The 15,069-nt window shown below is 46.3% G+C and overlaps 1 protein-coding gene across 2 annotated transcripts in view; it reads left to right on the forward strand.

The window, feature by feature from the left end:
• Positions 1–2,020: 2,020 nt before the first annotated feature.
• Positions 2,021–15,069, forward strand: part of jag2a (jagged canonical Notch ligand 2a) — a 32,233-nt gene continuing 19,184 nt past the window's right edge. For both annotated transcript variants that reach the window (XM_053679362.1, XM_053679363.1), the window contains exons 1-5: positions 2,021–2,305; positions 3,249–3,572; positions 10,891–10,951; positions 14,458–14,712; positions 15,038–15,069. The exon at positions 15,038–15,069 is cut by the window's right edge and continues 29 nt beyond it. In XM_053679362.1, the coding sequence (XP_053535337.1) occupies positions 2,243–2,305; positions 3,249–3,572; positions 10,891–10,951; positions 14,458–14,712; positions 15,038–15,069 (735 nt within the window). In that variant the 5' untranslated portion in view covers positions 2,021–2,242. The remainder of the gene's footprint in view (positions 2,306–3,248; positions 3,573–10,890; positions 10,952–14,457; positions 14,713–15,037) is intronic.

Raw genomic sequence — 15,069 nt, forward strand, 5'->3', positions numbered from 1 at the left:
TCTGACAGACAACCAAAGTAGCCCTTGAGGACGGCTTTGGATGGTTATCGGTTCTATGTGAGGTTCTATGTGAGCGTATTTATTAACCGGGTAAGTGTGCTGTACAAACTCCAAATTATTGGTCAACGTTTTCTTCCTAATACCTAATTTAGGAGTTTATCAAACTGTCTTGGTACTTTGGTCTTCAGGCAAAAAAAGTTCTTCAAAGGTTATTTAAGGGCTCTTTCTGATAGGGACACAATCTGAGCTAGGGTTCTAGGTCAAATCTTTAAGTGTTCCCTCAGAAGGACAACCGAAGAACTCTTAAGAGTATACGTTCGGTATTTGTGTTTGTTCACGTGGATTTTTTCATAAACAGAAGCGTACGCCGTGTGGTCGTAGGACCGTACGATGCGAGAGATAGGATCAATACTGCACGCTAAATTCTTGTGGAAAACATTTCGCCTGATAACCAGATGCAGATAAACAGCAGAGGAACAGGATTGTAATGCGAAGCATTCCTTTATCCTCTCTTTAAATCAGGTTCTGCGAGTGCAAATCTGCAGAAAGGCCTTACTGGCGTGGACGAGTATCAGCAGAGGGCGCAAACACACACCCTTCAGCCCGAATGCCTTCACACACACACACACACACTCAGTCCCAGGACTCGTTTGGAACTCATAGATCATCTTATTCCACTACTTGCAAGAATGTTTTTCCCTGTCTGTAGGTAAAAGTTCCTTAAAAATTTAGCACATTCTTGGGATTTTTCTGGAGGATCCTGAAGTATAATCTCAGCCATTCGTTGTCAGCCATTATTTGGTTAACATAAAGATCTGTCTGTCTTTGCAATGGATTGTTGATAGACTGTTGCAAACATATTTTCATATCTCCTGACATTTCTCAAGGAAGTTCTCCTCCTCAGCAGCTCGGAGTAAAAAAAAAAAAATTATTTTTGCAATTCCTGCGAGAGTCTGAGAGTTTATAATGGATGGCGGTAGTCAAAGAAGATTTTTCTGACTTTCCAAAAATGTGATGCTCGAGCCAGAGTACGCAGCGCTCAATGTGTGCTCCAGGGCTGGGTGAAATTTTGGAGAAAGAAGAAAGAAACTACTGGAGCTCTCTCTCTTTCTCTCTCTCTCTCTCTCGACTGTGCGTGCCAAAAATGTCATCAGTGTATCTAAGAAACAAAAAAAGTCAACAGTCTTTTTTTTTTTTTTTTTTTTGACAAATCCAACAAAGAGTTTCAGATGGGAAGGTTCTAACTAGTCTGTTTGTTTTTAAATATACAACATAAATTATGATTCATATGATTTAATTATAACAGACATATAATAATAATAGTGTTTATACAAGTGTATCTTCTTCTTAATATTATTATTACTAACACCTACTGACACCTCTTACCTGAGAGTAATACGTAATTAAAAAAAAAGTAATATATTGTATACTTAAATGTATAATATACTTAAAGTAATATATTGCTCACAAAATCTGCTTGCCTTAAGAAAATTCAACTTAAAAAAAGTTTAAAGCTTCGACTTAAAACATTAAATAACATTAATAACTATAAATGTCCATGTGATAAAGAAAACTTGTATAAATATATGTACTGACCATATAGACCTAAAGATTTATTATATATTTTGAATTGTAAACATTTTATTAGATTACGAATTTCCAGGTAAGTACACTTCACTGGGTTTAGACTTTCATAATGTTTTTTTTTCTGTTCTGTCAGATTATCATTCATTTTGCATTAATCACACTCGTTTGTTTTGAAATATTGCTTGGGTTTGTTTTTTTTTCACTAGTTTGCTGGGTTTTAATTAATTTACACTCATTAAAGTTTTCACTGAAATTTTAAGGTTAAATTTTGCTTAATCGTTATGACTGTTGATCATCCGTCGTTACCGCCTACCTCCTCGTGATTGGCTGCACGGAGACCTGTTAAGGAGCGGGTGATTGTGATTGGCTCGTTCGGCAATCGCTCAAACCCCCTGTACTGTGCGAGCGCGTGAGGGAGGGAATGAGTGAGTGAGTGAGTGAGCGAGCGAGCGAGCGCGCGCGCGATGATCACTACTTCAACTTTTCCTCACTGACGCTCTTCTGTGTGTCTTTTATCCCCCCCCTCCCTCCACCTCACAGACGGAAAGGTAGCGGAGGCGCGGCGCGGCGGATGTTCTCACCTCTCAGGCGCGTCTTTATCATGGAGAACCGTGTTCTGCTCTCCGTGTCGTTACCGTGAAGCCTCACCGGAGTCATGTGGAGTTGCACGCGCGCTTTCCTGCACTCGGTTTGCCTCATTTGGACGGTTTGGTTTGAGGTGAGAGACGGAGTTCTGGCCGTTATTTCCTCTGATCGCGTGCGCTGACGAACGCGTTGGAAAATTCAAAAATGTGCAGTCTAACGGAATTTTTCTCTGCTGTTCAGGACCGTGTAATGATGAATTACTCATTAAGGCTCGTTAATTAACTCACCTTAATGACGGGAAAAACGAATTATATCTTTCTTTAAAAAAAAAAAAAATCTGTTGCCGGAAATTAGATTAGATATCCAATAGAAATATGATAATACTAATTATAAACCAGTCACACTTGTGTTATACTGTTATTAGGATGCACCGATTCGATTTTTGTCACTTATTCATGTCATGGCGATATCTGAGTTTATTATGAACGGTAACCGGTACCGATCTACAGTTTAAACTATGTATAAACTGTTCAATATATTTTTCGGAATGTCTGATTTGAGCAGGAAGGTGTTTATTTTCTGCAATCTGAACAACAAAAAACAGCAAACGAGAAATCAGACCCCCCCCCCCCCCCATTCTGATTAGAATCCGATTTCTGGATAGGTGTATTTTTTTAGATGTCGTTTTTTGATCAGGGAGTCTCCCTGAAGTCTGAACTTCAGCACCATAAGAATCGGTTAAAAAAAATCCCGATTTCCAGACAGGTTTTGTTTATTTATTTTTAGCAGGAAAATAATCGGATTTCCAAAAAAACCAGATTTTTATCCCTGCATCTGAATGAAGCCATATCTAGTTTCCGAGAAGTTTAAAATCCGATCTCTGGACACGTGACTCGTCAGATCGGATCTGGCGTTCGGCGAGGCGCACGTGTTCACCGCGGTAAACGTGTCGAAGGACAGTATCTTAAATGAAATGTCGAATCTGATCTGATAAGGTGCTTCGGGTCAGTGTTAGATCAGATACCGGTGCTGGCACATCCCTGACCGATTCCCATGATCACTCCGTTTTCCTTCAGGCCTGCTGGGCGTCCGGTTACCTGGAGCTGCGAGTGATCAGCGTGGAGAACAAGAACGGGGAGCTGGCGAACGGCGGGTGCTGCGGCGGAGAGAGGGGCGCGGGGCAGGGCCAGGGGTGCGGTGCTGTGGAGTGCAACACGTATTTCAAAGCGTGCCTGAAGGAGTACCAGGTGGAGGTCATGACCTCGGGAACATGCACATACGGAACGGCGAGCTCGCCCGTCGTCGGACGCAACTCGTTTTGGCTTGATGGATTCGGTAATAACCGGAACAAAGGCAGCAACGTCGGGACTTTAATCATTCCGTTCCAGTTCGCCTGGCCGGTAAGTCTGTCTGTCATCCACCCACCCACCCATCCATCCATCCATCCATTCACTCATTCATCCATTCACTCATTCATCCATCCACCAATCTCTCTGGAAACATATATACATAACACACACACACACACACACACACACACACACACACACTGGAAAATCCCCAGATGTTGAAATATCAGGAGCGACATCGTGGCGTGTGAATTCTGACTCTGACAGTTCCTCGTCCTCAGCTACATCACTCCAGTTCATAACTTGTCTGGACTAGAGAGGAGCGTGGGAATGCTGGAATAATCCAACACTCACACAGTGTGTTTTTGTTTGTTGTTTATTACCCAGTTGTGATTTTCTTACCAATTTTGTTGGTTGTATTTCCAAAATATAAACAAACTATTAGCGTAAAACAAACAAACAAACAAACCTGATTACTGCAACTTGTATCTGTATTGGTATCCATTCAGAGCTCTGTTTGTCTGTCTATCTATCTGTGTATCTGTCTGTCTATCTCTGTCTGTCTATCTCTCTCTGTCTGTCTATCTATCTGTGTATCTGTCTGAGAGCACACGTCAGTTAGGACTTCAGCATGCTCGCAGGACTGCAGATGTGATGTAGAAGCTCGTGGTCTGGTCCTGGAGGCTCGTACAGACGCTGGGTTGCTCGCACTAACACTAGGATTCATGAATGACTTTTTTTTTTTTTCTTTAAACTAAAATTGCTTTTAATTTTTTGCTTAAAAAAAAAAAAATCACATCACAAAAATACTCTGCTCTCATGGATATCAAATAATTTCAAACACAGCACAGGTTTATCCCGAAAAATATCTTTGTTTGTTAAATATAAATGTGCAACAATTATTGGCACCCTTATAGTCAGTACTTTGTGCTACTTCCCTTTTGCCATGATAACAGCTCGGAGTCTTCTCCTATAACGCTGATGAGGTTGGAGAACACATGGCGAGGGATCTGAGACCGTTCCTCCGTACAGAACCTCTCCAGATCCTTCACATTTCGAGGTCCACGCTGGTGGAGTCTCCTCTTCAGTTCACCCCACAGGTGTTCTATGGGGTTCAGGTCAGGGGACTGGGATGGTCAGGGCAGGACCTTGATTTTGTGGTCAGTAAACCGTTTCTGTGTTGATGATGATGATGTTTTGGATCATCGTCCTGCTGGAAGATCCAACCACGCCCCATTTGAATCTTTCTGTCAGAGGCAGTCAGGTTTTCATTTAATATCTGTTGATATTTGATGGAGTCCATGATGTCATGTATCCTAACAAAATGTCCAGGTCCTCTGCAGAAAAACAGCCCAAAACATTAAAGATCCACCTCCATATTTAACCGTGGGCATGAGGGACCTTTCCACACGGCTACCTCTCTGTGTGCTTCAGAACCACCTCTGTGTTTATTACCAAAAAGCTCTATTCTGGTTTCATCTGACCGTAGACCCCGATCCCGTCTGAAGTTCCAGTAGTGTCGGCACACTGAACACGCTCGAGTTTGTTTTTGGATGAGAGTAGAGGCTTTTTTCTTCAAACCCTTCCAAACAGCTTGTGGTGATGTCGGTGACTTCAGATTGTAGTTTTGGAGACTTTCTGACCCCAAGACACGACTAACTTCTGCAGTTCTCCAGCTGTGATCCTTGGAGATATTTTTATCCACTCGAACCGTCCTCTTCACAGTGAGACGATACAGACACACGTCCAATTCCAGGTCGACTCATAACACCTCTTCATTATCGCCCTGATGGTGGAAATGTCCCTTTTCACTGCTTGTGCTATTTTCTTATAGCCACGCCCCATCGTGTGAAGCTCAACAACCTTTTGCCGCACATTCCTCGCTCTTACCCATTGTAATGAATGACTAAAGGAATTTGGGTTGTGTGTTCCCTCGTATTTATACCCCTGTGAAACAGGAAGTCATGGATGAACAATTTCCTGTTCCTAGTCACCCAGGTGTACCAAACATGTACAATATCAATGCGAGTATACTTCAGTCTTCTTTGGTCATATTTACCCAGGGTGCCAATATAAATGGAGGGCACTGTGTGCGTGTGTGTGTGTGTGTGTGTGTGTGTGTGTGTGTGTGTATATATATGCTTTAATTTATCCACCGTGATATCGTACACTAGCTCTGAGTAGCGTCGCTGTCGTTACGATGGTATAAACAGCTTTCCGGAGCAGCAGGAGTTCCCACTTTCCCACGTTCACGTCTGACGACGTGTCATCCTCCCGTGTGAAAAAACCCTTAACACGTAATCTGCGCTGATCCTTTACACGTGATTATCGCTCGTTTGTAGGAAGGAGAACGTCCGGCCTTAGCGAACAGTCGTTATTTTATCGGCCGGCGTAGACGACAGGAAGTGATGGCGAATATGAGAGGAAAAACCGAGTTATTTATTAATGAACGTAACTGTACTCGATGTAATCGATTTATTTATTTATTTATTTATTAATTCGGTTTGGATTTATTTTTAGATTTCAGCCCAGCCCCGACACACACACACACACACACACACACACACACAGAGTGCCGGGAAACCCCGATATAGATCTCGATATAAGCAGAGCCGACGAGCGCAGACGTTTGTTTGGCACGAAAGCGCCGGGCCTCTCTCGCACGCTTTCTGTCTCACTTTGTTTTCTTCTGAAGTCTGAATCATCAGCTTTCGTCCTCAGCGCTTAAGTTCACTCGACACCGGCTCGAGCGCCGTCCTCATATCTCACCGCTTCCCTCTGAAACGGGACGGTCGTGGAGGAATATCCGTGTTTCGTGTACGGACGCGCATCAGGACTTTAAGGTCACGGGACGGATTCCGCGCACGTGAAAGTGATGGAAGAGGTCCGCAAAAGAAAAGAGAGAGAGAGAGAGAGTTTTACAGAGTTTTTCCCGCTGCAGTTGAACTTTCCTCCAGTTGGTGGCGCACAAGTTTGCGTCTGACAGAAAACGTTATGGAGAAATAATGTAGGGAAATATTAAATACCGACGCTTTATTAAACGAAATCAGCGTTTCGTTCTAACTCGTCGGTCCGCGGTATCTTTTGTGTCGTGACTGCAGTCAAGCGCAGTAACTGTGGCGCGTGTAACGTGAGGACTCGGACGAAAATGTCAAATTTAGCCCCCAAAAAAGAGTTTTTTTTAGTTTTGTACAGGCGCCACGTGGGCGAACTCGTATAACTAGCACCACGCAAACGCCACGCCTTGCTTTTGTTATATTTCCTTCCCACGATGCAGTGCTGCACACCAGACATCGAAGTTAATGCGGTTAAATACAACACCGATATCGTGATTAAATGATTACGCGATGTGCTTTTCGGAGATATCGTTGGTATGGTGATTTTTTTTGTTTGTTTGTTTGTTTGTTTTATTTTAAATAATTTTTTTAAACCAATTAAACGTCACCGAACGGATGCCGTTTATTTGACGTAATTTATTATTATTATTTTTCTCTAGGTCGTCTTTGTAGGCGTTAAAGAAAAGTGTCGTCGAGCTCGGTTTAACGGATGTACTGTTTATTTTACAGCTAAGTCGTAGACCGTGAGGCGTATCGTATCGTGTATCGGAGGAATGTCGTCAAGTATCGTGATCTGATAATTCTGTCGTATCGCCCAGCCCTGGTGTTTACCCCTGGGAAGCTCGGCGTATTCAGAGCGGTGTTACGCACGCCTTTACCTTGATTTTCTGAGCTCTCCTTTCAGATTATTAAAACCCGCTGCGTCCGGTTCGCCCCCTCGTCTCCGAGGTCCGAACACCGACGTGCGCAACTCTGGGGTCGGCTTTCTTTTTATTCCCGGGGTGTTTACGGTGAGGAGGATGATGATGAGAAACGGATGCCAGCGCAAGGAACGAATAATCGCGCATTCGAATTATTCAGGTCTGTGTTAAGCCGCTCTACAGATCAGGCTGATAATTCTCCACGTAACTCGAGCGATAGCGAGTAAGCGATCAGAGGTGTAAATCACCCAGGACAGAGAGGACGTGATAACTTGAAACCAAGAAAATTTTGGCGATATGAAAAGGTGTGTGAGCACGTGTGTGTGTGTGTGTGAGAGAGAGAGACGAGACCTGACATGTTCGCGCTGATTTATGGGAAAAAGGAGAACGAGAGAGTGAGAGAGAGTGGGAGTGACCCGTGTGATGCAAGAATAAACAGAAACTCATTCATCAGCACGGTGAAAGGAGTCGAAAGTGCGCCTTTACCAAGGGCGCCAATACTTTTGGATCCGACCGTATGAAGAATTCCTTGTAAACGGACGACTCCGGAGGTCGTTTTGAATAATTTATGAATTCAGATTGGGGTCGGTGTTGACTTTACGTTCTCACACACACACACACACACACACACACACACACACACACACACTCGAAGTGCAGCGAGTCTACAGGAGAAAAAGGGGCGAAACGACGCGAGCGGACAGGACTGCTTGCGGACAGGATCGACCTGGATGTCCCCAAACGAGTGTTTCATATTAAACTCCCGGGGACTGCCCGAGCGCTGAGTTCTCCGGACTCCGCAGTCGTATTAACGTGAGGACGTAAAAACGAAAGTCTATGACATAAATGAAAAGGGAAAAAAACCCGCAGCCTGGAGCGACGCCTCTGCAGCTTTAAAGATCCCGAGCGAGTTTAATTAGCGGCTGTAAAGGAACGTTCGACGTTCTGATGCCGTGAGGGTTAAAGCAGGTGCAGTTCCTACTGTATGCACCTTAAATATCAGATTTCATACAAGTTATGGGGGAATAGTCTGAACTTTTTTACCTTAGCGGTTCTACAAAGCGCTTTACGCTGTTTGTCGTTCACACGCTCGCGCTCGTGCGAGGCGCTAGCTTGCCATCGGGAGCAGCTCGGGGTTCAGTGTCTTTCCCGAGGACGCTCGGGCAGGTGGAGACAGGGCCTGTGATTACCGGACAGCCCGCTCCACCGGCTGATCCACAGACGCCCGTAAAAACACCCAGACAGCGTCTCGCTCGAGCCGAACGCAGAGCTCCGTTCAGGATCCTCTAGAGAAACACAAACACAGCGGCCGCTGAGGGGTTCGGGAGCGTACAGGAGGGTGCTCGATTTAGCTTTTCTTCAAAACGTGCAGTTCAGCAGGGAAACGACTCGAGTCGGTGAAATCGCAGTCGGACGGAATCGTCTCGCACGCGCGTACACAGTGATGTCTGCTGGTGAACCTGGACCTTTCAGCTGCACTCGCGTTCATTCCATGTTCATTTCCACGATCGCAAACCCACGGGGGCCTGGAGGGACGGTCCTAACCGGTCCAGTCCAATCCAGTCCAATCCAAACCAATACAGTCCAATCCAAACCAGTCCAAACCACTCCAGTCCAATCCAAACCAATACAGTCCAATTCAAACCAGTCCAAACCACTCCAGTCCAATCCAAACCAATACAGTCCAATCCAAACCAGTCCAAACCAATACAATCCAATCCAAACCAGTCCAATCTAAACCAATCCAGTCCAATCCGGACCAATCCAATCCAATGCAAACCAAACCAGTCCAAACCAATCCAGTCCAATCCAAACCAGTCTAATCCAATACAGTCCAATCCAATCTAGTCCAATCCAAACCAGTCCAGTAAAAAGCTTTCTAGGATGCATTTGCCCCGCCCCCAAAAACAAACTGCAGGTATCGCACCACATTAGTTAGCATTAAACATGGGTAGTTTGCACAGTTTGTTCATGCAACTTCCCTCACGTGAATCCGCTCACGTGAATCCGCTCACGTGAATCCGGTCCCTCCAGGATTTTAGCGATCGCAGAAATTAACGCAAAATCAAGCAACTTGCAATTCTCCAAAGTTACCGCAGATTTTCAACAGATTCGGGCTGAGACGAGTCATGTGACGTCATCACGACACGCCTTCAGTCCTCTTCGATTCACGTGCGTCGAACACGAGTACAGGTAAATGGTCTCGTTCACCAACAAACATCACTGCGAAAGAATTTCGTGCAGTTGCAGTTTCGCAAGTTTAATGCAACAAAGAGGCCATAAAAAAAACCTGCAAGTTGCATCGCAAGGTTTGAAAAAGAACCTCCGGTAGGTGATCGGTGGGTGGACTCTGGAGTCTGATTGGTCGGTAGGTGGACTCTGGAGTCTGATTGGGCGGTAGGTGGACTCTGAAGTCTGATTGGGCGGTAGGTGGACTCTGGAGTCTGATTGGGTGGTAGGTGGATTCTGGAGTCTGATTGGTCGGAAGGTGGACTCTGGAGTCTGATTGGGCGGTAGGTGGACTCTGGAGTCTGATTGGGTGGTAGGTGGATTCTGGAGTCTGATTGGTCGGAAGGTGGACTCTGGAGTCTGATTGGTCGGTAGGTGGACTCTGGAGTCTGATTGGGCGGTAGGTGGACTCTGGAGTCTGATTGGTTGGTAGGTGGACTCTGGAGTCTGATTGGGCGGTAGGTGGACTCTGGAGTCTGATTGGGCGGTAGGTGGACTCTGAAGTCTGATTGGGCGGTAGGTGGACTCTGGATTCTGATTGGTCGGTAGGTGTTGATTAATTTTCTGTAACAGCAGCTCTGACTGTAGAGCAGCTCCATATCATGGGTTTATAGTAATGCCGTCGTCTCTAATAAGTCATCGTTTCTATAGTAACCAATACAAAATGCGTGTAATCCTCGAGACGGCGAAGTTTTCCGTAAGGAGATGTGTATATAACCTGTGGAATTATGGAAGGAGTCTCCAGTGTCAGCGCTGTTCTCTCTTGTGGAAATCAGTCGAGCGCCTCGACGCGTCACCTCCCCGACTTCCTGTTTCTAAAGAAAATACAGGACAGTATCGAACCGGCTGCTCTCAGGTCGCCCGTGTCACTTCCTGCTTTCAAGGTTGTCCTGGATCCAAGATGGTGGCTTCCGAGGCATCGTAGTGTTACGGTAACGCACGTGGACGGACAACTGAAGCTCGCTGTTGTGTTATGATCTTGAGTTCCTGACCTCTCTCACACACAGACATACACACACACACACACACACACACACACACACACACACACACAGTTTCTCAGTGATCATCTGGTTTATTACTGAGCTAATCAGTCACCATGGCGTGGGAAGCAGCTTATTCTTATATTCACACTGTTATGATTCACACACACACACACACACACACACACACACACACACACACATTTTGCACTGTTTGTGCACTGTTGGGTTTGCATGTGGCTGCATGTGTGTGTGTGTGTTGCTTGATATAGTTCAGTGAGAATGTTAATGTGGTTTCAGGACAACATTATTTAAAGTGTGTGTGTGTGTATGTGTGTGTGTGTGTGTGTGTGAGAGAGAACTGTGAACATACTGAACCCCCCCCTCTTTACCCCCCTAGCGAGCATACACACTGATCCTGGAGGCGTGGGACTGGGACAACAACACCGTCACTGCTGACAGTAAGTCTTACTCACACACACACACACACACACACACAGGTACGATATATATATATATATAAGGAATCAATACACTCGTGTCAGTACACTCTGCGTGGCGCTGTTGAGGAAAACAGTTGAGGACTGGTTGGTGTTGTAAAGTTTTTAAATTTAAAAAAAAATGTTTTTACTTTTTTTAAAAATATATATTTATCTGAAAGACACCAGTTATTACCCTCTTATAAACGAATACACTCAGATGTAGCGCTTTGCTTTTTGTTGCTCCTTGGGTCCATGCAAAGCTCTCAGAGTGTGTGTGTGTGTGTGTGTGTGTGTGTGTGTGTGTGTGTGTGTGTGTACATTATCCTGGTGAGAGCATCGTCTTGTTAAGGTATTAATTACCGTCGGCTGCCGTTATTTTCCACTGATGTGTGTGTGTGTGTGTGTGTGTGTGTGTGTGTGTGTGTGTATGTTCGTGACAGCATGGACAGCTGCACTGCTACTACATGCCATACATAAAATTACACACACACACACACACACACACACACGTCTACCCAGTCGAGTGTGTGTGTGCTCGCATAGTCAACCCAAGGCTTTGACACGAGCTAGTTATCTTATTAAACAGAGCACAGAGTGTGTACTTCGCGTGTGTGTGTGTGTGTGTGTGTGTGTGTGTGATTTCTCTTACAGCACAGCAATTTGCCGGCGATTTTTAATTTACTGAAGAACGACGCACCGTCAGACTTCTTATCCGTTCACAGTTGAATCACACGACGTCCACAAAACTCGGTCTCAGACGCGGCGTCGTGCTTTTTATCCGTTTACGGTTACGTTAAACACAGTGCAACAACCCCGAAACTGACCGCTACGGCTCGCCGGCACCGGAGACCCCTTCCGCAGCCGTCAAACCAACGTCTCCTCACGAAATATCAACGACTGGACATGTTTAAAAAAAAAAAAAAAAAAAAAAGGCGTCCGGCCCCCGTGAACGAGCCGTTGCTATAGAAACGGCGACGCGTTCCACGAAACGAAGCGATCTGCGGTCGCGCTACTGTCAGAGCTGCTGTTACGGGAAACTAATCAACACTTTCTGGGAGTTAACTGGTGGCGTTCGTGGCCGGTCAGAAGGCGCACGTGTCGATTGTGTTTCTGTGACGGCGCGCGCCGTGGTGTTCTTATCTTCACTGATCGCATTCGCTTCGGCTTCACTACTCTTACCTGTCCATCATGACCACTCCTGCGTGTGTGTGTGTGTGTGTGGAGGAGATTAGCGCGCCTGAAAATACATGCACACGCACACATACACACGTTCAGAAATACACACACACGCACACACACACCCCCCCCCTCCGCCCCAACTCTCCCCGGTAACAGGCTGTAATTGTCTCCTTCGCTTTAGACAGCCGGAGCGATTGGTCCGTATTTTTATAACTAATTGCTGGAAAACGAACTAGGCGATGAGTGTAACGTCCCTTTCTTTTCTTTTTTTCCCTCCTAAGTGCAGATAGAGAGCGAGAGACGGAAGGCAAATAGGCGCTGACACGCTCGACGGGAAACAGCACACTAACTCCTTTTTTTAGGCTGAAATTAGGACAGTGTGCCAGAGTGTTTCGTTCTATTTCTCCAGTCCTGTGACCATGTAGGGAGAAAGTCTTATGTGTAAGTGTGCTTGTGTGTACGTGTGTTTGTGTGTAAGTGTGTGTAAACGTGTGCAAGTGTGTGTGCGTGTGTGTGAGTATGTGTAAGTGTGTGGGCTGGAGCAGCAGAAAACAGGAAGCTTCGATAGAAGTTATATTACACGCACGACTGGAAGTGTTACAAAGGTCACGGCATCTTGGATTGGAGAGAGAGAGAGAGAGAGAGATGGAGTGAGTGAGAGAGACAGGGAGAGAGAGATAGATGGGGAAAGAGACTGAGAGAGATGAAGATGAGAGATAGACGGGGAGAGAGACGCAGAGAGAGAGAAAGACGGGGAGAGAGAGATAGACGGGGAGAGAGACTGAGAGCGATGAAGATGAGAGAAATAGACAGGGAGAGAGACGGAGAGATGGAGAGATAGACGGGGAGAGAGACTGAGAGAGATAGATGGGGAGAGAGACGCAGAGAGAGAGAGACGGAGAGATGGAGAGATAGATAGATGAAGAGAGAGAGCATGAGAGAGAGACACAGAGAGAGATAGACGAGGAGAGATGGAGAGAGAGATTGACGGAGAGAAAGATAGATAGATGAAGAGAGAGAGCGTGAGAGAGACACAGAGAGAGATAGACTGGGAGAGAGAGATAGACGAGGAGAGATGGAGAGAGAGACACGGAGAGAGACACACAGAGAGAGATAGACTGGGAGAGAGAGATAGACGAGGAGAGATGGAGAGAGAGACACACGGAGAGAGACACACAGAGAGAGATAGACTGGGAGAGAGAGATAGACGAGGAGAGATGGAGAGAGAGACACACGGAGAGAGAGACACACAGAGAGATAGACTGGGAGAGAGAGATAGACGAGGAGAGATGGAGAGAGAGATAGACGAGGAGAGATGGAGAGAGAGACACACGGAGAGAGACACACAGAGAGAGATAGACTGGGAGAGAGAGATAGACGAGGAGAGATGGAGAGAGATTGACGGAGAGAGAGACACACAGAGAGACACACAGAGAGAGATGGAGACAGAGAAAGATAGATGCGGAGAAAGGTAGATTGGGAGAGGGGGAGAGACAGGGAGAGAGAGATATGAGGAGAGAGAGAGAGACGGGGAGAGAGAAAGAGTTTCCCTCTGGTCGCCCTTCCGCATCATGTCCCGTGTATTATTTCCTCTCTGGCTCCCCGTCAGTCTGAGACGTGAGAGACTGCTGCTTCCTGAGAGATAGAGACCGAAAGAGAGAGTTTCAGAGGTTTGAGAAAAGCAGGAAAAGGGCACAGGCCGTCTCCGTTATCGAGCTCCCGCAGCCCGCCGCCTGGGGTTTTCTGTTTTCCGCCGTTTCTCCGAGTCGCTGCGCGCTCTCAAAGGGAAGCCGTAAACGCTCAGGAGCCGTCGGAGAATTCCTCCGCTTCCTAGAGAGCCGGCGTGTTGTTGTGGAAGGGCGTAGCGCCGGAGCGCTGGCCCGCGTCCAGTCATACAAATATTCACAACAACACGACGAAGAGGGGATTAATGGAGGATTTACACTGCAGCCTCTCGGGGGGGTGGGGGGGGGATACACCGAATACCACATCACGCTCCCTACAAACCTAGTGCACTCCTTTAACACCGTTAACACTGCTAAGTAAACAACGCTCACTCCTACCATCCTGAAGTGCTGTTATATTCCTATAAAAGACCAAGTGTTTTATTCCTCTTATACCGCAGAGCTGCTGCTCTAGAACGCTAATCAACACTTTCTGACCAATCAGAATTCAGCAGCGCTGTGTGAGCAGATATTCTTACCTGTAAATCAAAGACAAAATCAGATGAATAAGGGATGCCGACTGGATTCTGTGTGTGTGTGTGTGTGTGTGTGTGTGTGTGTGTGTGTGTGTGTGTGTGGCAGATGACGAGCAGCTGATCGAGCGCAGTGTGTACCGTGGAGAGATGAACCCCGGTGATGAGCGTCAGCCGATCCAGCACCTCGGCCTCACCGCCACTTTCCAGTACAGCGTGTGCGTGCGCTGCGATCGCCATTACTATGGCAACAAGTGCAACAAACTGTGCCGACCCCGCGACGACCCCTTCGGCCACTACGAGTGCGATCACCACGGCAACCTGCAGTGTTTGGAGGGCTGGACAGGATCCGACTGCAACAAAGGTGTGCGTGTGTGTGCGTGTGTGTGTGTGTGTGTGTTGATAGGATAGGTTAGTGTTGCTCTTTGAAAGATTCAGTAGAAGATCCAGCTGTGGGAGGGAGGAACAGACGTACCTGTCTCTGCCTGACCTGCGGGGGCGGGGCTTGTTTATCCATGTTTTAATGAAAAAAATACATAAAAAAGCACCAAATAATAGAAAAGTGTACATACATATACACATGCTAGTGATTTATTCACGTACACATACTGCTGAGAGTTTAATGGTGTGTGTGTGGTGTATTTGTGTGTGTGTGTGTGTGTGTGTGTGTGTGTGTGTGTGTGTGATAGCGATCTGTAAGCAGGGCTGCAGTGAGCTGCAC

The sequence above is a fragment of the Ictalurus punctatus genome, chromosome 3 (assembly GCF_001660625.3).
Source record: "Ictalurus punctatus breed USDA103 chromosome 3, Coco_2.0, whole genome shotgun sequence".
In the NCBI taxonomy this organism is placed as follows: Eukaryota; Metazoa; Chordata; class Actinopteri; order Siluriformes; family Ictaluridae; genus Ictalurus; species Ictalurus punctatus.